We start from the raw sequence: 26,817 nt of genomic DNA on the forward strand, positions 1-26,817 counted from the left end.
AATTATTTCAAGCATTTTCATTTTTTTCCTAGTTTAACATACACGGCAGAGTATGGTTAGTTGATAAATTCCATACAGTTGATAAATTCCATATGATTGAATGCAGGTAGCCCTAATGGTTGTGAAACAAATGCAATGATGAAATAAGTATATATTTTATTGGATTCTGGTATACAGAGAACATGAGACTCAATGTTATCAACCAAAATAACTTAAAAACTACGTGTCTTTTCGTTCATTATAATTCTTGGCACGAAAATCTATATGAAAAAATTGCGTGTCGAAATCACCGTGAACGGTGTGGCGCTATCCATCGTTCGAATAGGAAAGTGTTGTCCATATATGGATAGCTGACCTCTGACCAATACGTCATAGATTTAGACGCACAGACATTCACACGGGGAGTACGCCGCCGTTGAACGGGTAAGAGTTTGTTACGATTTTGGTGACAATTTCTACGAACTTTCAGCGTAGAATGTAAAACAGTCGGTAAAGAATATCTTCTTCTATCGGTATGATCGAAGATCCGACAAAAACTACGTTTATCTTGTCCTGGAAAGACGGCAACCTTCCGTCAATTCATTCGGCGCCACAAGCACAACCCCACTTTCAGTGCCACAGCATTACAACAATCGCAACGCAGTCAAGTCATTCAACGTCAACAACTGTCTTGTCGCCGGTGCCACAAGATATGGCTTCCGAAGCCAATGGCTTCTGTTCTTATGTTGTCATACTCGAAAATTGGAGTTGCCAGGTTGCTTCGTTATCTATGCCGTTGATTTAATACATCAAGTACTTCCCGTTCCGTAAGGCGTCGTAGCCAGGGGCTGGTGCCGTTTGTTCAAATTGTTGTCCAAGTTGGCTCCGTACCCTGTCAGCTCCTGTGGTCAGATGATGGAAATAGCTTGCTATCTTTCAGCAATCTTTCTTCGGTTGGCATCACGTACGGCAGGGGAAAAGGAGTGTCGTGCTATCTTCGCTCCATTTTCCCCGAGACGTGCGACCAACCAAGTACCTTCTGAAGTCCATAAGTTATATATCGTGTACCAGTTACTTGAGATACGAATCCTGTAAGAAATTTCAATTTGACACGCATACGTGTGCCTCAAATCACGGGAACTTTGTTCTTAATGTTATCAAGCTCGGTGACTTCAATTAAGAGGGGCTTCTGAGGTTACTTCCGGAAGACAAAATCTTACCAAACATGGTGTCTTTCAACTCTTTGTGACTAAACCTCTACATCTCCTTGTCTAGTCTCTATAACAACTCGGTTACATCATTGAAAACCATGGATGTTGTAAGCTTGCTACCAACATCCATGAGAAACAAAAGGTTGGGACACACTTTTGTTGTGAAACACTGAAAGGGATTAGATAGCTGTTACCTAATGGGACTATGTCAATATGCCATGATTTGAAAAACTTATTGAAAGGTTGGTAAGAATTGAGTAATAATTCTGAACGTGCTGAAAGCATAGTTGACCCAATGAGGTAGCACACAGAACTAATATCATTGTTGACACTACTTACAAACAGAGCAGATGAAAAGCAAGGAATTGTATTTCTAGTTTTCTATCAGAATCATGTGTTTGAAATTAAAAAATGAAAGAAAAATTAACTTCTTGAGTGCCAAAGTCAACTTTTGTTGCCTTTATAGAATATGACATAGCCAGCAACTTTTTTCAGACCTAGACAAGTTTTTTCAGATTTTTGCCAAAATTTTGGTCAAAATTTGCAGCCGTTGAAACGTTATGTCCATGTGGTCCAAAATTATCAAAAAATTACAGAAAAATTCATAAATGTTAGTAAAATGTTACACAGAAATTTTGGTTGGAAAAATTACAGCACTCAAAGGGTTAAAAGTGAGGTCTGCCAAGAGTTTTTCAGACATAGTGTTCTTTATAAAGATAAGTTTTCTCTACCATACATGTACCACTAGAAGTAATCAGTATTGGATCGGTATTATTTTCGATAAATATTTCACATTCTGCACTTAAAACTTCAGTGTTTCCTATATGTATTTGTTTTACTCTGAATAGATAGCAGACTTTTAAAGTGTTCTCAAATATAAATAAATATACTGTTCAAACTCTAACACACACAGCTTATAAAAACAACTTTATATTTTATAGCAAATCTATATTGATTTCTGCTTTTCAACCAACAGGGGACTTTTCTACTTTCTACTTGCATAGGAGAAGTTCATAGAGAACGATAAACATATTTTAACATAACCATGATGAGTGATAGCAGTGACTTAGACAGGTAAGACTTATTTATCGTATAACTCTGCATTTTTCTAGATGTCGAGATTCAGCTTCAGCAAATACAGGAAGATAAGAGAGTTTCAATAAAAAAATTATGTCACTCTTTGAAAATATTTCCTGTCATTGTTTATACCAATAAAGGAAATGTTCACTCATATTGCAATAAAGTTGGGGAGGGGAAAGGAAGATTGAAATTGTAAATTTTGTAAGGGATTTTAAACACTACCTCTTCAGTAACATCTTCACAGATTTATTAAATGAGATTAACATCAACACTGTTTGTATATTCTTAGTAACCTTGTTCCCAGCTGTCAAAAATAACTGGCATCCTGGGAAGATATGTCAAGGGCACCACGGCAACAAATACCTTGGCAATTTATGCAGAGGAGAAAAAATAGCTAACCACCAAAATTGTGATGTTAAATTCAATTTGCAGTCCATGTTAATCCCACTGCTACGTTCTTTGTAAAGCATCCATGGCATGTCCATGGGGAACCAAGAATAGAAAGTTTGATAGAAATGAAATTTCCTCAATATATAACTGTCTTGTTATGACATTGGCATGTAGCAGGGGATAATTTCAGATTGTTATTTGATCTTTCTGTGGTCATAAAAGACATACTGAGCTGGGTTATCCTGTAGAGACCACTTCCTACGGTGACTTGGTCCACGCACAGGACACAGTGGGATGGAAAGAGTGGCCCAGATTCTACCTCTTTTGTAAACAGCCCTCAAAACTCCAAGGATTTGAACTGAAATCTGCAAATATGATAAAATCATGAAGACACACTGGTCGAGTGGGTTTAGTCACGTAATATATATTAAGTTTTGAAAAATGTCTTATCGTAAGTCTAAGTAGAAGAGATACTTCTCAAATCTACCCTGTCTGCTGTACCACAGCCTAATTCATTGCATTTTAAAATTTATTTCAGCTGCACATTGTGTCATACTACTGTTTAAAATTCAGTTGTCTTTTATGTGATGATTAGGAATGTTAGGGTGATAATTCTTCATGAAATATTTTGAGTAAGACCATCTCTGTGGGATAAAAATGTCAAACAGCTTCACCTTCCTTCAGAGTTTGGCATTCAGATGCTTGCTGAAGTTTTCCTCATATTTTTTTAGCGTGTTTGGGTTTCCAAAGTTTATTTGTGTGGTATTACTGTACTCAACTGATATTGATAAGCGTCTGGTTTGCATATACTGTAAGTAGTCCCCCTAGTGCACAACTAATGACAAATAATTGAGAAATAAAATCCACTTGGGATGTCTAACTCATCAATGCTGCTATTGCAGTAGCACTGTTATCTGTTTGGTCAAGCCAGGGATAGAAAAATACTCAGCCAGGATTAAATTGTCAATATGCAAAGTGCAAGCTGATATGCTGTATGCGTCGCTTGTCCCTGCAGGGTGTTTCATGTCATATGTGGTATTTTCGTCCAGTCCTTGTCCTTCTAACATACATGATTTGCTTGTGATGGCTGTTTGTATATGCTGTAATTTGTGCAATTGCGTATGAAATTTTGAGTAAACTAAGGCTTAGGCGAGTATTTCAATTGTTATGCCATCAAGTGTGATGTAATGGACACGCCTGAACAACACTGAGCGATATCACCACCTATGGTCTAATCAGTGCTTGCCTTAGTCACAGTCCCTCCACACACCTATTGGGAAACGTCTATTGTTTTAACGTGTGAAGTATCGGATTAGGAATTGTCTGCGCATTATGGTTTGGCATCCATATTTCATACCCATTTTTGTCGCGTGTTCCTTTCGAACATTTGCTACCCAGAACCACTGATATTTACTCTAACATGTGAAGCCTGCTGCAATCATTTTATACTCATTGAAAATACATTTCCTGTGTTCGATTGTCATTGTCATTCTTCTTGTTCATAAGTATGGAATCTGTTCTGTGCTGTGATCCAAGTCTAAATTGTGCCCGATAATAAACTTTTACGACAGGTATCACATGAAATGTGTTATTTTGGTGTGGGGGTAGATAGTATTCAAACCGAAATGAAGCCCTACATTAACAAACACAGACATCTTATCAAACCATACGGCGCATCCTAACAATACAATAGGGACCAGGCATTATCTAACAGATGTGTGGAGAGACTGTGCCCAAGTCAAAGGATTCCTTTTACAAAGTAATACAATAACACCCTAAGATAATGTTGACTTCTACTACAACTCAGCATTGGCGTAGTGGTCTTCAGTCTTGCCACAAAGGGTATGAAGGAGAACTCACCAAAATAACTATGAAACAATACCAACAATCCGGTAGTTTGTTGTTTGTATATAAATGCCAGTGAAGCACCTTACACTTCTGTGATACCACTTGAAATACACACACACTATTACTTTGTTTGCTGTTAAACTTGATAGTTCTGAATGTAACTTTCAGATAGTTTTTAAAACAAGCACACAATACCCGTAACTGTACACTCATCCCCTCCAAAAATAAGCCAGCTCTAACGTTGAACAGCCTGTGGAGAACATGGTGTGTTTCTTCAAACTGAACAAATCATGGTAGCTATTTGTGTGAACCCCTATGACATACACAATGTGAAACATATAAAATTATCAAGCTACTCTCTACTGAAAGACAACTTGAAAATCGCTATAACATATGATGTGGCCTTTTCTCCTATACTAGAGGAACCTACATCAGCATTACAACCTTGTCAAACTCATTCAACCGTCTACAAGAGCATTTGACTATCTAACTGTTTCCTTTCTCATTTGGCAGCTGCAACCCAAAATTTATTACCTGTTTATTATGCTGGACACAAGCCAGTCAAGAATGAATAGTTTTACAACTTGCTGCCATTAGGAGCAATCATCATACACTGCCTGAGAGGGATTTCAAATAACAATTGCCTATAAATATGCTTCCCTGTTCGTGATAATTTACATTGAACAGGAGTGTCATAGCCGTGATAAGGGCTTAAGGCTAAGGAGAATTATTCAACTCAAGTACTCTTTCAACACCCTATTACAGCATCAGCAGACTGTAATCCCTACAGAACAGTCTTTGTAATCACTGTACCTTGTGACATATCGGCCTACTGTACTCGACCAGAAGTTGATCATGTACATTAATCAATGCTTCTGGCATGGGTGATGTTCTTAAATGACATTGAATCATGACTTTCAGACACGTAGAACACGTCTAGTAGCTTACAAAAAATAACCAGCTGTGAGTTCTCCATCACCATCAAATGCACTATGTCAGCTTCTGAAAGTGAGTGTATGAAAATACAAAAATACTAGGTCATTGCTGTCGCTCAAGTATTTCCTTTGAGAAGGCACAATCGGTATGATTAAAGTAAATATATTCATTGTGGTCAAAGCTTATTAGTCCCCACGGACACCGTCCGGGGGGACTTATAGGTTTGGTCATGTCCGTGCGTGTGTGCGTGCGTGCGTGCGTGCGTGCGTGCGTCCGTCCGTCCGTTCACGCAGATATCTCAGAGATGCCTGGAGCGATTTTATTCAAACTTGGTACAAGGATTAATTCATATGTCATACAGATGCACGTCGATTTGTTTTGTGATACGATCCAATATGGCTGCCAGGCGGCCATTTTATTACGATTTTTTCATGTACAGAGCCATAACTTAGGCATGTTTCAACTGATTTTATTCAAAGTTGGTACAAGGACATTGAGCAATGTCATAGATATGCACGTCAATTTTTTTTGTGATACGATCCAATATTGCCGCCATGCGGCCATTTTGTTACGATTTTTTCATATACAGAGCCATAACTTAGGCATGTTTCAACAGATTTTATTCAAAGTTGGTACAAGGACATTGACCAATGTCATAGCTATGCACATCACTTTGTTTTGTGATACGATCCAATATGGCCGCTGTGAGGCCATTTTGTTACGATTTTTTCATGTACAGAGCCATAACTCAGGCGTAACTCAACAGATTTTATTCAAACTTGGTACAAGGACATTGACCTATGTCATGCACATGCACATTGATTTGTTTTGTGATATGATCCAATATGGCCGCCGTGTGGCCTTTTTATTACGATTTTTTCATGTCCAGAACCATAACTCAGACATGTATCAAGCGAATTTATTCAAAGTTGGTACAAGGAGATTGACCAATGTCATACATATGCACAATTATTTGTTTTGTGATATGATCCAATATGGCTGCTGTGCGGCCATTTTGTTATGATTTTTTCATGTACAAGCCATAACTCAGGCATATTTCAACCAATTTTAATCAAATTTGCTACAAGTACATTAACCTATGTCATACATATGCACATTTATTTGTTTTGTAATACGATCCAATATGGCCACCATGTGGCCATTTTATTACGATTTTTTCATGTCCTGAACTACAACTCAGACATGTATCAAGCGAATTCATTCAAAAGTATTTTTATCACAGACATAATGAAGAGGACTCTATCCTCTCTGAGGACCTGTAATCAAAGTACCCATTAACAAGTGGGGACTGTGTCATCAACGATGACTTGTTATTATTAAGTCAGGGAATGGCTGAATTTTTGATATCGGGGAAAGTGACTTAAATTTCTTAAATATGGCAATAATTATTAAGAAAGCTGTATGACTTTATGTCAAACTTGACCCTCATCCACCATGTTAACCTTCTAATCCATGATTTGATATCTAATTATTAGATTATATTAGATCAGACTTATTAAGTGCCTTGTATAAAATTAGATTTCTTCCAAATTCAAGGTATATAAGGGTTTTGTCTCATCTCACCAAATGACAATTGTAACTGTTGTCAAAAAAAGGATTGTGCCATATGACAATTTGTACCTCTGTTGCCAACAGTGAGTCACACCATACTGTAGTGCAATACTGTAGCGCCATACTGTTACATGTATGTAGTGCAGGATACTGAAGTACGCCCAAGGGCAGAGGTTTCATCTTTGGTATACACTGTCAAAGAAAATTAAATTCAAACACTAAACTCTGTATCTTTATCACGAGTATTTCGTCTTGTATAGACATTCAAACTGAAACAAGTAATATCAAAGAAATTATTCCCACAATGACTGTTTCGGAAATTTTACTGTCCAATTAAAGCATGGTGCAAGTAAAAAATTATTGAAATTCAAAATATATATCAAGCACCTCACACAGGTGTAAACTATGACAATACAAATGTACTTGTAGTTTTGTATATCAATAAAAGTAATATGAAGTTTCATGCCAAGCAGTGAGCTTCACCAATCATAAAGTGTTCTTAGACATTCTGTGTGTGTTATCTTTGATCCACTTGGTATTTCAAACAATATCTTCACTCTGCAATTTGAAAATGAATATTTAATTGCAACAGGTATCTTGCAAATTCTTGATAATCTGTATCCAATTTTGTGGGCATCCCTGTTTTCTTTAAATGTCATTCCAGACTAATCTTCGAAGAAATAGAGCATGAAATACTGACTGTATAAATAACTCTGTGTCAGACCTTTAGTAAGCACAACCACATGTACACTGTTAACCATCATGATACGTAGGTCACCCACAATGCCCTTTAACGCCCAAATTAATAAAAATCACCAAATTAGCCTCCCTTATTACGGAATGTTCATTCCAAATACAGTATTGTAGTAGGTTTTGTAAAATATACTCATTAAAGGGACAAAGTCGGCCATTTTTTCATGAATTTTGTTTGATACAAGATTATATTGTTTAACATGTTGAAAGATAATTAATGGGTGACCAAGCATATACTTTACCCACGTTTTGGACAAATTAAATGAAACCATGGCGAAAATTAATTAATGGTCATGACTATTAATTCATTTTCGGTGTCTTGTAGATTCTACTCTTTATGATGATGGCTATTATTGTGTTACATGTGTATGTTATATCATGATCAGCTCCGTAATTATTTTTGGTCTTTTAATCTTTATTTGCTTTCCTTGTTACAGACAAATTGAACAACTTCGACGATGTGAAATTATCAAAGAGAGTGAAGTCAAAGCTCTCTGTGCCAAAGCAAGGTATGTCACTAAAACTCTCACTAAAAAATTTGTAGAAAGTGTGTTTCTTTCATAGAGTACCATACGATTACAAGCCATCATGCATGGTGGTCAGTATGTATCAAAAACCCATGAGGCTTCATAACATTTTTTCTGATCAAAGAATTCTTGAGATTCTGTGTGTCAGGTCTACATGATTGCATCCAAGTTGGACCATTCTGAGTCCAAAAAAATTTGCTTTCTTCAATAACGCTTATTGTGATTTCAGGTTTGTTTCTAAGTATAGCTGCACGTGTGCGACACCAGAAACTACTGCTTGAAATTTGGACAAATTTTATTGCACCATGCTTGGCTATTGTTGCAGCCTGTAGTCTGAGCCGTAAATTAGTGTCTTTAAGAATCAGTTGTAACTCTAGCAGATTTAATTCTCATCCATTTTACTGAAAATGCGGACACATATTTATTTTGCCCAGTAATTAAAGAAAATAACATCATTTGCGATCAGTGCCATTTTAGTCTTCAGCGTTTCATCTTAATGGCTTGAAGAGCACAGTTCAGTGGAGGTGCAGTACATATCCTACATGTAGACATGTCAGAATTCAAATCACGCATGGTTTGTGAAATGATGATTTACCACAGAGTGAATTACTAAGTTTGTATCACACATCTAGTAACAGTTTGTCTGCTATAATTGTGGCGATAAAGTAGATAACAGCCAATTGGTCAGATCGAAATCTGAGACAAGAAGGTGAAGGACTAGGAAATCTTTATAGATGACACCTACAACAAACAGGAGGCATTCTCCTGTCAGTGGATCTGACCAGATTCAAGTGATTACGACAGAACTCTTGGTAGGGGTCTGGCAGATCAGTGGACTGTTTTGAATTCTTGGTAGCATGAAATATCAAGCTGAATCAGCAGATCGTAACTTACAGTAGAAGCCTTTTCTGAATGCATGGAATGACTTACATAGAAGATGGAGCGGGATGACATTTTGAAGTCAGGAAGCGTGTCTTTCCACTTGAAAAACATCTGTGGAATGGAATTAAAAGTTGCTATGGGTGTGAATCACAGGCTTGTCTCTTTTATGACGTAAAGCCAAAGCTCATGAGATACTGTGACCCCTAGTGGGTGAACACAGGCTGTTGTTTTGACTGAAGTCAGACAGCAAGTGGCAGAATGCTGACTGTCTCTATACACATATAAACCTCTGTGACATTCAGTTAAAAATGTTGTGGAAATCCAGACATCTTGAATTTTGCAGTCTACCATAAATAAAGCACATTGTAACAGAGCAAAAGCTTGGACAAACATGTTGGAAGTTTGTAATTCAGATGAAGTCTGTACAGCTGATATGCTTTTCACCAAAGTTTTGCTTTGACAGTTTTTTGACCAAAATTTTAATAGGACAGAGACAATTTTCTCTCTCACAACTGCAGATTTTAATTAGTTAAAAACCCGATATCTGCAAATTTTATACACTATTTTCACGATTTTATTTTCAAACCAAAGTTGGTTCGTGTAAATATATTAACTTAAGGACATGTATAGAAGTATCACTGCTCGCTGATTTGAACCATACCCATGCGTTTTAATATATTTAATAATAACGGGTGCCGCTCTCATAAAAAGGCACCCCACAGTAAAGTACAAAAATGCAGTATTCCCTGCGCATACACACCGTGATCATAAAACAAAAAGCATGATGCCATTTAATTGAATGCACAACACATGATAGCCAACATTTTGTTGTCACAATATTTATTTTCTCTGTCACATGATTATTTTTTTTAAATGCCTGAAAATCTAAAATGATGTTAAAACATTTGAATGTACATGCCAGTGTTATAAACTTTTTCAGTCTTTCATCGGTCTTATTCAAAGAAAACTTGGAAAACTGAGGATATTTTGAGATCAGTTTATAAAATTACACATTTGCAGCTATTGGGGCTTGAATGACAAACCAGCACTTTATTTCGTCACATTCTGACAGGGAAATTCTGGTTGAAGAGAGCAATGTACAAAGAGTAGACACACCTGTCACAGTCTGTGGAGATATTCATGGTCAATTTTATGATCTGAAGGAACTATTCAGGGTGAGTACACATTTATCCTTCCTCGGTCTTTCCATGCGATTTGTCCTGACACATTCCGTAGAAGCAAATCCATCACTGTGCTAGCCGTTGAAAGGATACACTGATCGCGTTTCCCCTGGGGAATATCAGAAATAGTCTGTCGCAATAGAGATAGAGGTTTTGAGATGTGTTGTGATGCAGATCAAAATAAGTTGGGCTGATATCTTGGGCTGAATGCATAAAATTGAAATCTGATGAATAGCAGACTCATACTGTGTTTCAATTGACCTGAATTTCATATACGCAAAAATGACAAAAACTTTAACTTTCCATCGAGGATATTACTATTTACTGTCTCCAGGCAGAACCAGATACCAGAAATATGTCCTGCAGGAAACTGTCTTCTGACTTTGTTGCTCCCGTGGTGAGAGACAATAAAAGAGCTGAAACCAAAGACGCAGACATAGCACTTAATATATTCCATCTATGAAATGTCATCACACCAAAATACTTCGTATGATCGTCAAGATAATCATTGTCACACTGATAGGTTTCAAATTCATCTGGATGACATACAGAGCACACATTTATTAACAGTTTAACTGCTACCTTTTCTTTTTTTAGGTTGGCGGGGATGTTCCAGACACAAATTATCTTTTTATGGGTGACTTTGTTGACAGGGGATTTTACAGTGTGGAAACGTTCCTATTGCTATTAGCACTTAAGGTAAATCAATCATTCAAAGATACTTTCTGTCCTCTTTCCAGTTATGCAGAGTTTGAACTTCTTAGACGGCAGGTGAAATATTTTCAGTGCCACCAAATAGAGTTCTGTCACCTTACTGTCATATTGTTTTGTAACATTGCTCGTCATTGCACACAATATTTTTGATGCTCCAGATATTGTATCTAACAGCTTTGTCAATACCAGTGAATTTTGTGACATCAGCAGCCCCTGAATTATTACTGATAATGTATCTGACTATCCAGCATTGTGGTCCCAGATGTTTTCTACATTCTACAAATTCACTAGCATTGCCAAAACTGTAAAATAATAGCAATGATGTACCCCAAAATCCCAGCTCATCATGGACTCAAACAAACTTGAACTCCATAATGTACTCTGCACAGCCTTGTACATTATGTCGTTCAAAGTTTACTTTTGTCGATTTTGGTTTGGAGGGGGGTACATTATTGCGTACATAATTGTAAGGTGTTTCTTTGAGGCAAACTTAGAGAGCCAAGTCTTTCATTAATTTATGATAATCCTTGCTACTTATTTTCACACAGTGCACAGTTTTAGGCCTATTAACATTCTCACAATTTTGGGCCAATTAACATTCTCATGGTAGGTTGATTTGCAGTAAATACTGAAACAATACTCATTAATGTATTTTGCATGAATGGATGCAATTATTAAGGAAATTGCGTATTAGATCTGGAAACTTTCTGTACTGATTTAATTATTTCCAGTGTATTATTTGCTCATTTTATTGCTCCTTACGCAAGCTGCAGTGTAGCTAAACGTCTTCGAGTAAAATACCTTGCAGTTTGTAAAGCAGGCTAGACCCACATTGCATTCTTATTCCTCAGTGTACCATAAAGTTCACAGAGTGAATTAGTGCAGTTCATCCAATGCGCTTGCGAAAAATGATCATTTGTAAAATAATTAAGGTTATTTTAGGTTTCATGACACTTGGTGAAACTGTGAACAATTATGACGTTCAATTTCAAACCCCGATGAACTAGACAGTCATTCACATTGGTTACAGTCTCTGTTGGTAGATGTATTTTGTTGTGGATCATTTCCATGCCTGCTGTAATAAATTTGGTTAGAATTAGATGTAGAAGGGTAGCTTCGTATGTAATATTACAAGAAATAAACAAAAGAAGCATTCTGAGTGATACCCAGTCAGAGGAAATTATGCTATGGCATAGGCTATGGTTGAAAGCTAGAGGAATTTATCAAGGTTTCTGTATTCTGTATTCAAAAATTCCACACATTGCTGCAAGTTTTGTAGTAGCTTGCATACCATCTAGTCCTATCTTTTTTGTCCTTGAGTTATTGTTTTAATTCTTTATTACTGAGTTGAATTTGGTTGAATGCCACTTTTCTGTTCATGAGATCATCGCAATTGTAAAAAATTTTGGTTCAAAATAGCAGCTAACAGTAACTGATTTTGATATTTCAAAAAATTATCCATGTTTTTAGTTACTGATGATCAGCAATGAACAGAGACCTCAGCTCAAATGTAACTCTTTGAAAACAGTCTGATAAGTAAGTAAGCTTTCAACTAAAATAAATCCTGAAGTTATGAAATGTATGTAGCCATAGAGAGAAAAGCAGGTTAAATATTGCACTTGATTGACTCAATGCATACATCTGAATGTTGGAAGTTGCCCTTTGATATTTCCTTTCAGAAATTAATTTTTACATTTGACAATTTACATCTGATAAGACATCTTAAACAAAAGAAATGGTTCCATCAAAATTCATGATGTGTTTGTTTATGAGCAGTGACAGTCATTATGTGTGCCTGAGTTTGCATATGAAATGGCTAACTTTGATCCTTAGATTAATTTTAAGAAATCTCATCTCATTATATGTCCCCAGAATTCCAAACATAATTCTTTAATAATTGTTTCTGCCAGGCATATGTGCATGGTGTGATTTTGGACTCCGACATACATCCGGTGTACATGTCCAATGATATCAGAAAAAAATTTACAACCCAAAGTGTGAATTTTATGAGCTGGCATACTTTCAAATTATCCCATTAGAGTGCATGAAAACATCTTGCTTAATGTCAGCAGGCATTTCATGAGGAGTAGAGTTGATAGAGAAAGGTTTCTCAGGGAGTTGTGCCTCATATACCAGGAACAGATCACTTCCAGAGAGGAAACGTTTCTTGCCTTCCTGAAGTGAATAGTTTGTGTGGTCACAAATGTTCAAGATAACAACATTGTAACATTCCTCTGTCTATGTTTCTGGAAACAGTCTCCTTACCCTATCCTCATAAGGCTTTTGGTGCAGTCCTACATTTTTAGCAGTGGACATGGACTTTCGAATTCACAAGTAGGGTGAAAAGGTTGTCGTCCTCAGTAGTTAGAGATTTTGTTGTAAGCTGAGAAGTTCCCCTTGCTGGGCCAGTTATCAGCTCATTAAGGTTAGATGAAATGCTGTGTCTTGCCCTAAGCCATTGCTTCTACTTTTCTGTTCTAATGGCTTATCTAAAACAGATGCACCATCATATGTGTCACACAAAAATAAAGAAATGGGCGAAATTTAAAGGAGTAGAATACATGTAATTCATGAGCCAGGAAAGGCTAACTCTAATGGACCAGCTCAGGTTACAAGGACTTTCTGTAGAAATGTGTTCATTATTATTAAAGATAGTAAGTGCCTCAAAAGTGAAAGACTTGCTAAAACTTTCCTCAATAAAACCTTCAGCCGTTCCTACTAAATCAAAGTTAAAAATCAGGGGTCACCATGAAAAGTTTTGGTTCTAGAGAAGCAAATCACCAAACAGTTACTGATATTTTAAATTCAAAATGGCCACCATCCATGTGTTACACTGTAACTCTTTGAATTTCAGAATAGTAACATGGTGAAAATTTTTCTCACTCAAAAGCTTTAAAATGAGCCCCTGTAAGTGGCAGATCAGAAAAGAATAGTAAAAGTTTGAGAGTCTGAATATCTGTCCCGGAGGCACATTCTACCTTAACATCACAAAATGTAAATATTATTTCAAGTTAGAAGGACAGATAATGAGAATATGAAATTTACTGATATGCTATATTTTAAAAATTTGACATATGATACAAAACCTCTGTAAATGTATAGGAAACCTTAAACAAGATTACACAGTCAAAATGTGGTGATGCTTCTTTTATGGCAATTCATTCTCCTAATCATTAATTATAAGAGAGAAATGTGTTGGTCAATATCCTTGTTGTTAAAACACAACCAATGTTTGCCAATTAGTAGAAGGAATTTTTTCCCACTTGTTAGTTTGATATTTTTGGAGGGGATGTTTTCATCATAAAATGTTATGATGACCTTGCCGTAGGGCAAGCGTGCTGTGGTGTGGTCTGAACATCTGTTTGCAGTTTGTATGCCTGTGTTGTGGTCATAAACTACAGTAGTTTATGACCTTCTCGTATTGTCGGTTGTGTAAGGCCATGTTGAGGTATGTTGCTGTACAAAACTGATGACTTAATCTGAACTTTATTTTTTAGAGCTAATGAATTTCTTTCAATAACATCAGTGATGTTTTGAAGTATAATGAACATCTGAATTTGTGTAACAATTTTAATTCAATAATGAGATGAATTATTGATATCAAACACCAGATTTTTGCAAAGATTCAGCGCATATTTTAATTGAAATTTGTCGCCATTCCCTTAATCAAGATTTCTGTCAATGCCAGAGTTTTGCAGTTTGAATATTCTCTGATCCCAATGGTATCAACTGTACATTTTTAGTGTGTCAGAGCATGTAAAGAGGCCAATTACCCGGTAAAATTTGTGATATATATTTGCAAAAGGTATCTTAAAGATGAAACTGCCAAAAAATAGCTTACTAAATATTCATCGACACAGTAATGTACCTCGTCTGCAGTTGAAGTGTTTTGACATTTTCTTTTGACAAATTACAAACAGAATTTGTAGAAGATTTATTTTCAGCACTGTCAGGTTTATTTTCACTCGTTTAGTCATCCACATATCTTTGCAAGTCTGTGGCCTAATTTATCTTCCTACTTACGACACAGACGACTTTGGGTTCCTTCATGAAGTTCACAGTATTGCTTCATTCCACAGGTCAGATATCCAGATCGTATCACACTTATACGTGGCAACCACGAAAGTAGACAAATTACTCAAGTGTATGGATTTTACGACGAGTGTCTTAGAAAATATGGTTCGGTGACTGTGTGGCGTTACTGCACAGAGATTTTTGACTACCTCAGTCTTTCTGCAATCATAGATGGAAAGGTAAGCATCTGCTTGTAAATGGAAGAGGAGCTACTTAGGTCTTACTGCAGTTTTTGATTGAAAAGTGAATTTCATCTGTGTGGGGGGAAGGGTACCTCATTCTTACTGCAATCATAGATGAAAAGGTTAGCGTCTTCCGATCAGGAGGTGATTCAGAATGGTTCTACTCTGGATTAAAAAGGAGGCAATGTGTTCCACAGACTCAATATGCCCAAAGGATCACATTATGGCGGTAGAAACACACCCTTGTGTACAAGTGCATATTTAGGAAATAGACATATTTCTATGTGCATTTACACATGTGGGTTGGTTTATACTGTGGTCCATTTGAATTCCAGGTTTGACCTATTGATAAGTCAAATGCGCAATACCTTGAGAGACTTTGAGATACTTTGAGAGATTTCATAATCCGCTTGTGACAAGAGTGGTCTTTTTGAACAGGACCTCAGTGCTGATATAATTTTACTGGGATTACCAGAGATGTAATAGAGATGTCATAGTTGGTGACTTCAAAATGTGTCACAAGGTAGTGTTCTCCCTGATAGTGTAGCCATGGCCTTACAATAATCTGCATATCAACAATTTTATGTCTCAAAAATTAAAGGGAAGTAAGAACTTCCCTTTTCATTGTTAGGGAGAGTACTGCAAAGGCTCTATACCATTACTCAAGTTCGCAAACCTTTGCTTGTACACTATAGGTCATTGTGAATCACATGAGTGTTAGTATGAGGCTTAGAATGTTGCAATTAATCTTTGTCATTTTTGTCTTTTATTGAGTTTCAGTCAACAGTGACCCAATAGCTTGTATCAACCTTGAATACATGCATAATTTTTGTGTTATTAAAAATGTGTGTTGTATGTTTTACTCTACAGATATTTTGTGTGCATGGAGGTCTCTCGCCCTCTATCAACACACTAGACCAGATTAGAACTATTGACCGCAAGCAAGAAGTACCTCATGATGGGCCTATGTGTGATCTCCTTTGGTCAGATCCAGAAGGTAATGAAATTTGTCACTGTGCTCATCACTTTTTACACTGCCTCAGAATAACGAACTCTCCTGCCCATGAATCAAGTTCACGTTCCTTTTACAAGAATGTGTACATAGTAGTATAATTTCTTAGTTTACGACAGACTAAGAGACATCCGTAGTTGAAGCTTCCCTCAGTGAAACTTCAGATACGTAAAGGAAATCACAGAGCAGTGTTTGCAGCAAACCTAACATTGTTAAAAAATCATTCGCTACTTCAGTAGTACTGCCATGTATATATATTATCTCCCAAAAGAAAGCAAAAAAGTATTTTCTATACTTGTGTCAAAATGAAGGAGTTGAGAATTATGGCTCCTGTACACTAAGCTAAGTTCAAATATACCAGTGATATAGTTACAGGCCCTTCTGTAGTGTGTTAAGGTGGTTGGAAAGGCTATTTTTGCGCCAATTCTTTTCTCAGAGTTAATGTCAAGTTTCAAGTGTTAGAATCAAGATATTTAGTTCAAATTTTCAGGATAACTCCCTTAGTTAATATCTCTCCAAAGAATATAAAAACTGTATATTTGCAGCTATGATTTTGAAATATGACACCAGTAAATATTAAAATTTAATTTTTCATATTTTTTTTTACATATTTGAATTTAATAATAATTGGATAGCAGTGTTCTCCCTGAATAAGGTAACAGGGGCGTGGCGCCCTCTTGTAAATTCCGAGCGCCCCCTTGCCAGAAATGAAAAAAAAAATATTTTTTTGAAAAATAAAACAATAAAATGTACGGAAAAAAAGTTGACAGTGATTTACAAGCAAAATGCGAGCGTGAGCGTCGATCCTGCAGACTGCAAACGCAATTCTCATCGATCTTGCAAATCTCGCGAGTTTGTGATGTCATCCGAGATCATAAGCCCATGTGCAACTCATCGAAGGCAGCCATATTTGCATAGCTCAGTCCGTAACGTTACGTTAGCCACTGTCCCTCCATAGGGACCGTGCATTAGGTAACCGACTTAGCTGAGTAAACATGTCAAGGAGCTGGAGGGTAACCAAGGACAGCAGAGTACACTGAAGTTTTTATAGGAGGTTAGAATTTCGTTTGTGTATTCCTTCCAAAAGCAAAACAACCTAATTTTAGGCTCGGTCGGACTTGTATCAGGATGAGAACACGTGAGTGTAATGGTGATAATTTTGCCATCGATGAATAAATGTATGTCTCTAAGACTCGCTATGTTTTCGTTTGTAATAAAAGTTATGGAACACTGTTTCAGATCTCTTTTCCTTTGAGTTTTTTGTACGAAAAAAATCTGAAAAAATACTCCCCAAGCCTGAGTGTTATGGTGATAATTTTGACATCGATGAATAAATGTATGTCTCTCGCTACGTTTTCGTTTTCAAAAAATGAAATCTTCATAATTGAAATCAGTGAACTGTAATAAAAGTTATGGTACACTGTCTCAGATCTCCTTTCCTTTGAGTTTTTTATACGAAAAAAATCTGAAAAAAATGCTCCCAAGTGCCACCAAATAACACCATTTTAATCGCTGTTTTTCAAAAGCTCCAACGGCAGGAGGGGGGACACCCCCCTCCTGACCTCCCCCCGCGACCGCTGACGCGGTCGCTTGTGGTGCTTTGCACCACGTCTTCGCCCTCTTCTACAATAATCCTGGGGAGAACACTGGGATAGTATTAATATTACAAATTAGTTATAAATATGTTGACACTATTTATTGCAAGATTTGTACGGCAGGAATTGTAAATAAAATTTGTTTTTATGATTTTACACGGGTTTATATATCAAAAATTATTAAAATTCTTTCAAATTTCAAATTGTGATTTTTCAAAAAGTACTTCAAATACAGGAAAATTGTGCCGTACAAATCTTATCTGTAACCTTGTTAATAGGCTGTAAAAAATTCCATGTCCACATCTTATTTCAAAGTTGGATTAAATTGGTATACAAGTATGTAGGAAACTGTTATTCTGTCAAAAATGTTGAAAACAAGCCATATTTGCACCCCTCTTTTGAAGTCATAGAGCATTTTTTTTTTGTTAATCTCACTTTTGACACCTCTTTGACACTCAAAGAATCTAAAAATGCATTTACAATAGCAGTCACTCACTCTGAATGCCAGCACCGCCTTGTCAAACTTTCCTGAAAAACAGCAAATAATGACTTTCCCTTTTCAAGCATTTTATTAAAAGCTAGGGGACCTCTACCATAGTTAATACACTAAGGACTCCCCAACTTCTTCTTATTTGGTCAGTTTTTCAGAAGTTTCAACAGGCTATAACTCTGCAATGCCTTTGTGCCCAAATGTCTAGTTTTTTTTATTCCACAGAGAATGTTGACTATTTTTATATTTTAATAGTTTTGTTTAAATTTATAACTGACGCTCTAGCCTTTCCAACCACCTTAAGTAGTTTGTTTTCCTGTTTTATTATAACATTTTGACAGTCAAAGATACAGCTCTACCACTTGACTCTTTCTCAGTGATATACTTGATTCCCATGGGTGCACAATTTACTGTTATCTCATTTCAGTACTGCAACAATGTTTCTGAAAATAATTTTTCTTTCGCTGACAGATACACAAGGATGGGGAGTCAGTCCAAGAGGAGCTGGTTATCTGTTTGGCAGTGATGTTGTAGCTCAGTTCAACGCCGCCAATGATATTGACATGATCTGTCGAGCTCATCAGCTGGTTATGGAAGGTTACAAATGGCATTTCAATGAGACTGTCCTTACCGTGTGGTCGGCTCCAAATTATTGTTATAGGTAAGGGCTGGCAATACTGTGTGTACCTCATTGGCAAATGTGTTCTTCGATTTAACTCTTATTAGTCCACATGCTTCCATCTTTCAGATGCCGTCATCTACCTAGGCCATATAGTTCATTTAGGTCCAGCCATCCAGCTCATGAAGTGCTCATTCCGCATCACTGTATTTTTGTGAGAATTTCTTACACTTAAAGCCAGTCACATATGACCCCCTCCCCCAATCCACTCAGTCACAGACCCTCATACTAGTCAACTCTTGAAAAGTTTTAAATACGAAAAAACAAAAGTCTAGAAAATAGTACACAACCCAACTTACAGAACAACAAGGTTGTTGAAGGTGTCATAACTCATGACTAGGTAAAGCTGTTTCTCTGTTCAAGGTACACTGTGTTCCATGTATCTTTTCCACTCATCTAAGTCCCATTTGTTGATAGAAATACTAACTTCATATAATTTCAATAGTTGGTAAGTATGTGAAAGTGTAATGATACCATAAAACTTCTCTGCCATATATGGATTTACATACTCGATCTGAATACACTGACCTCAGTAAATGCTGTGATTATTCACAGTTGTCATCATAGTAGTCTATTTCATGATACCTTCATGACTTCACATTCTGGTATAAATGTTTGTACTTACCCACTTCACACAACTCCACTGAATACTCTGTAACAGCCAACCATATCCACAGACACAGGCGCCTGAATTGCAAGTGTAATTTATGTTCTAGCAGTTTTCAAAACTTATGCATATTTCTCACAAAGAAATGTTGAACTCCTAATGCAACATGCCACCAAAAAATAAAACACCAAGATGTAAGGTCATATAAGGTCAGTAAAACTGACTTGATGACTGTTTATGCACATTAATCTATAACATACCCAGTCACCACTCACAGAAGGGCAAATTGTTTGTTTAGTTTGCAATTTATCATTGAATCACTGTATGTACTTGCCTGGCTTAAAGTTTTTGTGTTTCTGTTCAGAGTTGAACTAGTTCCTGATAAAAACATGACATGAGGCACACTTACTCTGACTGAACACTGATGGTAATGTCGGTCATTGATATCTGTAGTGATGGTATGAGACCACCTTTGACTAATATCTCTGTGTTTGGTGATTTTACAGATGTGGAAATGTAGCAGCAATACTTGAATTAGATGAACACCTTCAAAGGGATTTCACAATTTTTGAAGCTGCCCCCCAGGTAAGTTAATTCATTTAGCTTGCAACACACTGAAACAAGCACAAAGTGAAGAACCTTGTACAATTGGTTTTACAACAGCGCCCCCACACAATCAGAATATATCCAAATCCCAATGCTGGAACAAAAAGCCTTGTTTTGGTTGCCTTCAATGGTATGCATTTGATGTTGAATAAAACATGAGTTTTGTAGTAATCATGATATTTCAAGGACAATGCATGTAAAGTTGCATGAATGTGTCGGTGAGTTTATACTGTCTGTCTTGTCCAAGAGTTTCACATTCATACCTGAAAAAGTTTATTGAAAAAATCTTTTGAAGAACATTTTAATGCAGGGTTTTACATGACGCGCATTTCTGCGTCCTTTACGCATAAAACCGGACGCAGGACCCCTCAAAATCTAAACTACGCGTCCCTTCGGACGCAGAAATATCTGTTGCTAGTGTACATGGTGTATATCTCGCGAAGCTGCTGAACACGTAAAACACATCCCAGTAAACCTTACCGACCCCATACTTTAATGGAATGCTCCGTAGTGCATTGGCCTCCACTGTTTGATGACCAATGGTACTCGCGGAAACAAATTTTATTACCGTAAAAAGTGACTTTCAAAATGTAAACTGATTCTTAATTGGTCGATTTCTTGTTTGCGTCAATTAACACATGTTTATGCATCATGGCGGGTCGTGTCAAACACCCAAAACAGGCCGATCTGCGAAAGTTTTTCGGCGGCCGCAGCAACCAGCACGATGCAGGTTTGGTCGAGGCCGAAACAGCAGCTACGCCATGCGATACTGATACATCAGGTCCCCCGGCCAAGTCAGCAAAATTACGAACATTCAACAGAAGTTGGCTCGATAGGTTTAAATGGCTTCGATATTCTGAAGAGCGAAACGTCATGGAATGCGATGTATGTTTGAAAGCGAATGTCACATGCCCGTTCACGGAAGGTTGTTCTAATTTCAACATTCAACTCTCACTCGTCATCAGGACTCGAAAAGTCATCTCACAAGTGTTAAAATCCTAAGCTTCAGGTCGCAATTTACTACTGCTTGCAAATCTGCAGAGGACCGGCAGTTGCAGGGTAAGAGTAACGAACTCGAGGCGTACGCAGCACAATTACGTACTGTTTACCTGATCGCTAAACGTGACCTTCCGTGCGATGTATTCACTGACATGCATCTACACTACAGAATCTGAACGGCTTAGACATTGAATATTACAAACGTCCTCAGATAGTTATGGAGTTTGAAGAGTGTATTCAACGTGTGATCGAGAAGTCCCTGATTGATAGTATACATGCAAGTGACTTCATCGGTATAATGTTGGATGAGACTTGTGACATTACCGTTCATAAGAAACTTGCTATATATGTTCGATATATTCAGAATGGCGAGGCGAATGTTTCTTTTCCTCGGTAACCAGCAAATTACAGATGCCACTGCTGCAGGGGTCGAAACCGCCTTGATTGAATTTTTGATAGGAAAGAAATCTGTGACGCGGTGGTAGAAAAAATGTATGGACTAGGAACAGAGGGGGTAGCTGTAATGACCGGTCGTTTGAACGGGTTGGGTGCAAAATTAAAAGCCAGAAATCCCAACCTTGTTCAAGTGCATTGTGTTGCACATCGATTGAATCTTGCTGCTTCTCAAGCAGGCAGAGATATTGAATATTGCAAAGAATATCATAATATAATCCATTCATTGTATAAATACTTCAATGACTCTAGTGTGAGATATGACAAACTTAGAGAAATTCAAACTCTGTTGAATGGGAAGGCAAAACAAATTACTGAGCCTACATCTGTTCGTTGGTTGTCGGTTGAATCAGCTGTCAAGATGATTTTCATCAGTTTTGAGCCAATTGCCTTGGCACTTGCAAGTGACAAAAAAGGGGGAAAGGCTGATGGCCTGTTGAAATTTGTCTCCAATTCATTGTTTCTGCTATTCACTGCCTTATTGATTGATGTCCTTACTGTGATTGGAATTTTGAGCCTTACATTTCAGAAAGATTCTGTCAACCTATCCCATATCAAAAAAGTGTTCAGTCTACTAGGGACACATTGAATACAATGACTAATGATTCACACACAGTCAGAGAAGTCTTTAATGATTTGGGTGATGTTCCTGGCAATGGTCAGAAAAACACATACAAAAACATTCAAATCACCGACAATCAGCCACTCAGACAGAGGTTCTGTAGTGTACGAGCAAATTATATCAACAAACTGCTGCATAATTTAGATAGCAGATTTCCAGATGATGAGATGAATATTCTGGAATGTTTTGATGCGATTCTCAACCCTCACAGATATCCTGAAAATGTGGCCAACCTACCTGACTATGGGGTCAACCAGCTTGATCAACTGTTGATTCATTATAACAATACACCAGGTATTGATGCTAATAGAGCTAGGGCACACTTTCTGTTTTACAAACACTTCACAAGATCTCATAGGGACGCACTGAATTTTGATATGTATATCAAGCTGTTGCTAACTGATTTTACAGAGGAGTATCCTGATTTTGCCATCCTAGCTAAAATTGCTCTTGTCATACCAGTGTCCTCTGCCCCATGTGAAAGGGGCTTTTCAGTACAAAATGCCATCAAACAGAGGGCACGAAATAGACTCAATCCTCAAAGGCTTAATAGACTAATGTTCATCAAACTGGTTGGCCCCATCATAGATGATTTTGACTTCATGAACACTGCTAGGTTATTAGCCGAAGGAGCTGCTGGCAGAGTGTGAACTCAAACCTACTGGACTTGCTAGGTGTATGCCATTTCAGAGTATGGAATTACTTACCTTCTTGTCAATTTGCCAAATTTGCCGAATACTTGTTCAAATTTCATAACGTTGTGAACTTGTCATTAAAGTTATGAGATAATTTCAATCATGGATAGTGTTCTTTGAATTGATCAATGAGGGCCCTCAGTATGAACTAGAATTTTCATGTAAGGGTTATTTTAAGAAATGTGCAACCATTTGCCGTGTTTTAATACTAATTGAACACAGTGAAGACCATGGCATGGATAAACAATAAAATATTCTTGTGAAATAAATTGGGACCCCCATATTTTGATGTAGGACTCCCATTTTCTAACACCAGGGGTCCCAGGGACTCTCAAAAGTAAAAAGTGATGTAAAACCCTGTTAATGTAATATTTTGGTTCAATGAATTGGTTCTAAACACTACTGAAATTATATCCACCGGCAACTGTTCAGAAAAGAGCTACCACATTGCTGCCAGTGCCTAAGGTTCTGAACATTGATAATTTATAATAATGTGGGGTGGATGCCAAACGTAAAGAAATACAGAAGCTATAATTAGTCTGCGTGCCAGATTTCACAAGGATATCAACAACAAGACACCACAGAGGATTCTTGGTGATGGCAGGGTTTCTACCAAATGCTGTTTTGCAATGATGTTTGTATCAAACATTGATAACTCCAAATTTCTTTTTTTGTTTCCAGGAAACAAGAGGTATCCCGGCAAAGAAACCCCAGGCAGACTACTTTCTCTGAAAGCGGCAAAAAATGATCACACTCCATGTGAAGGAATTACACAATGACACTTAATAGTACATAGATAAAAGAAAAAAAATATAAAATGTAAAATTATAAAAAATGAGACAGTTTGTCATTTTGAAAACTGGGATTGTAAGATATTTGAATTTTTTAATGAAGAAAAAATCCCCTGCAAAGTAACCTGCAGTGGAATGGCAGTATTTTTTGCTTGGAAATTATTTTATATGACCTTTCTGCTTTAGGTTAAAAATCCGGAGGAAAATGTAGTCTGTGCCAAGATTAAAAAGTCTGCCTTTTGTGAATTTCTCAGTTCAAAAAAGGGAATTTTTGCGCAGTAAATTTGTAAAGGTTGTAAAAATCCTGCCAGAATAGCAGTAAGGGTTCTCAAAAATTGGTCTGCATAGTCTCATCGCCGTACCTGCCAAAGCCTTCAGAACTTGTATCCAGTTCCTATTCATCTACTTCGGAAGCACTCTTTTTGTCGAACCGATGCCATCTCTGGAGTCCAAGACCTCTTCAAAAACGAACATTCAAAGTGTGTCCACAACTACAGTGGTTTTACGACTTATCCGGACACCAAACTTGCTAATTACCCAGCAACTTCGCTGATGATATTGAGACTTTGATCGGTAATTACCAAAGCACTTTGGTAATTCACCTCAAACTTGATACTTGATCTGGCTGCATGAGTGCTCCATGGGGTACACAATGTGTATACAAAGTCACTGATAAGTATCATACTAGTGCCATAAACTAATTTGTGACCAGGGGTTGGCATTCCACTGAACAGCATTCCTCAGTAAAACCAACATATGTACATGTGTGCTGTTCATCCGTGTTACATGTAAAACTCAACTACGGAGAGGTTAGAAGAGTATAATGGGTCGTTAGAGTTTGTTTAATTACTTTTCAGAGCAGGAAAAATATTACTTATGTTACAAAATGGGGACATCGGAATTCCTATTACAGTATTGTGAAGAAAATCCTACGTTATCCAGTTTATTTATAATCCGTCACCCAAATAGAATAGTCCCACTCCGCGCATCCCCCCATTGGTTTTCCTTCTCTAAAACCTGCAGTTTCATTCGTTTGAAACAATTATACTTTCATCTGTGAAGAGTTTTTACCGGTGACTATTACAACTTTCACTGCCAGTTGTTGTTTTCATAAGATGCAGACCATTTGATACTGGGTACGCTGTCATGAGTTGCTTTTATGTGCAGGCAATGCAGATGCCACTTCACAGTTGACACTGTGCTGTTGATCGGCAAAGTACAAGACGTCTTTGTTTCACTTTTCTTTAATTTTAAGATATGATTCATGTGAAAATTTTACCAAATGTCACTGATGGGATTGTGTTTTCAATTTTATTTGATGCAGGGATATGAAATACTGTGTCAGTTTAGCTCGAAATCGTTGCGGAGTTTTGCTGCCTTTTGGCAATGGTTGTCTATCAGCATAAATGTGATCGAGGAATGCCAGTTCATGGAGATACAGAGATTGAAAATCTTACATGTATTCTACCTTCCTTTACCATTTCTGCAGGTTTAAGTTGATTTAGGAAAGTGATTGAAAGTTTGAGTGGTGTTCAATAATTGTGCCTAAATCAGCACGAATTGAGTGGAAAAGTATTGAAGTAAGACTGTTCAATCAGATATGATGTCCATTGAAGTTACAGAAATATTTTGGTGCAGTGGGCAGGTTTACTGCATTGCAAGTTGTATTAGTCCTGTGCCATTTTCATCACTTTGTTCAGCAATTTTTGTATGGGTACACTGTTGAATACTTTGAGTGCAAACTCATGTCTCAAATTGGTTTATGCTATCACTGTATGCACTGTGGCTGTCAGCGTCTGTGTTTACACTTTGCCACCCATGGAGTTACTGCAGCCAGATCAAGTATCAAGTTTGAGGTGAATTACCAAAGTGCTTTGGTAATTACTGATCAAAGTCTCAATATCATCAGCGAAGTTGCTGGGTAATTAGCAAGTTTGGTGTCCGGATAAGTCGTAAAACGACAATAAAACTTCCACCTTTGGAAGCATCAGCACATCAGTTGATCAGCGCCCCCTAGTGGCAAAAAGTAAAATTCGTCATAAAATTAATCAATTTGACAAGGGCAGACCCTAGCAAGTAAAGAATTCCTACTCTAGTCCTTGACTGTGCCAGAATTTTAGAATGTTCTCATTTACTGTTTTGCAGATGTCACTTTTTTCTAAATATGGTCAATGTTTTTTTCTTATAAAGGAATTTTTTTTGAGAGTTGAACCTATGAATTTTCAAGCTATTTCAGATACACAAGAAACTGTATTTATAAAAGTCTAGACAAATTCAACACATTCTCAAATAAATGCAAATGCTTTTTTTCTCAAGAGATACTTTGAAATTATAGAATGTGAGATGAAAAATGTGCCACTTTCTGTAAATATTACATAATAATCAGTGTACTGAAATAGTTGTTAGAGATCAAAGTTGTACTTACGCATCACTCTGCGATGTCCATTTTGCTTTCAATAAGTGGACATGAACAATGCCACAGAAGAAGTCACAGATTTTCTGTTTTCATGTTTTTACTTTGATGTATGCATTCTATGTACTATTCTACGCTTCTACCTTACGAGGTTTTTGACATTTTTTTTGTACTGTTATTCTGTTCCTTGTTTCTCTTTTGTTTCATTCATAATTATGTTCCATTCTTTCACCAGAGAGGACATCAGCCATTGGATAATGTGTGAGAAAATCTACAAATTCAGATTGTTGTCGTCCCTCAAGGGATTTTTATTAGACATGTCAATTTTGTCCCTGGCGTTTACTCAATTTTCATCTCCAAATTGTTACTGATGACATACCTAATGTTCATATTTATCTCATCAATACTGAGTCAGGATATGTACAGATAAACACTGACAAGAATTCATCCATAGAAATACATGTTTGGCAATAGAAACTTTGATATCACACCACAAGCAGTGCCAAGGCGGACAACAAATATTCTA

General features: G+C 37.1%; 1 protein-coding gene across 1 annotated transcript; it reads left to right on the forward strand.

Annotated features, from left to right (window-relative positions):
- The first annotated feature begins 366 nt into the window (after window positions 1-366).
- Window positions 367-24,370, forward strand: LOC139145649 (serine/threonine-protein phosphatase 4 catalytic subunit). The gene is made up of 10 exons (XM_070716931.1): window positions 367-423; window positions 2,167-2,264; window positions 8,207-8,278; window positions 10,251-10,353; window positions 10,957-11,058; window positions 15,153-15,326; window positions 16,200-16,326; window positions 18,898-19,087; window positions 20,219-20,297; window positions 23,769-24,370. The coding sequence occupies exons 2-10, from the start codon at window positions 2,236-2,238 to the stop codon at window positions 23,817-23,819; spliced, it is 927 nt and encodes a 308-aa protein (XP_070573032.1). The 5' UTR covers window positions 367-423; window positions 2,167-2,235; the 3' UTR covers window positions 23,820-24,370.
- The last annotated feature ends 2,447 nt before the right edge of the window (window positions 24,371-26,817 follow it).

The sequence above is a fragment of the Ptychodera flava genome, chromosome 12 (assembly GCF_041260155.1).
Source record: "Ptychodera flava strain L36383 chromosome 12, AS_Pfla_20210202, whole genome shotgun sequence".
Classification (NCBI taxonomy): Eukaryota; Metazoa; Hemichordata; class Enteropneusta; family Ptychoderidae; genus Ptychodera; species Ptychodera flava.

Coding starts and splice junctions, on each gene's coding strand:
- LOC139145649 (XM_070716931.1), top strand. CDS start 2,236: ATGATGAGTGATAGCAGTGACTTAGACAG. Junction 15,327..16,199: donor CTGCAATCATAGATGGAAAG/GTAAGCATCTGC, acceptor TTTACTCTACAG/ATATTTTGTGTGCATGGAGG. Junction 20,298..23,768: donor TTTTTGAAGCTGCCCCCCAG/GTAAGTTAATTC, acceptor TTTTGTTTCCAG/GAAACAAGAGGTATCCCGGC.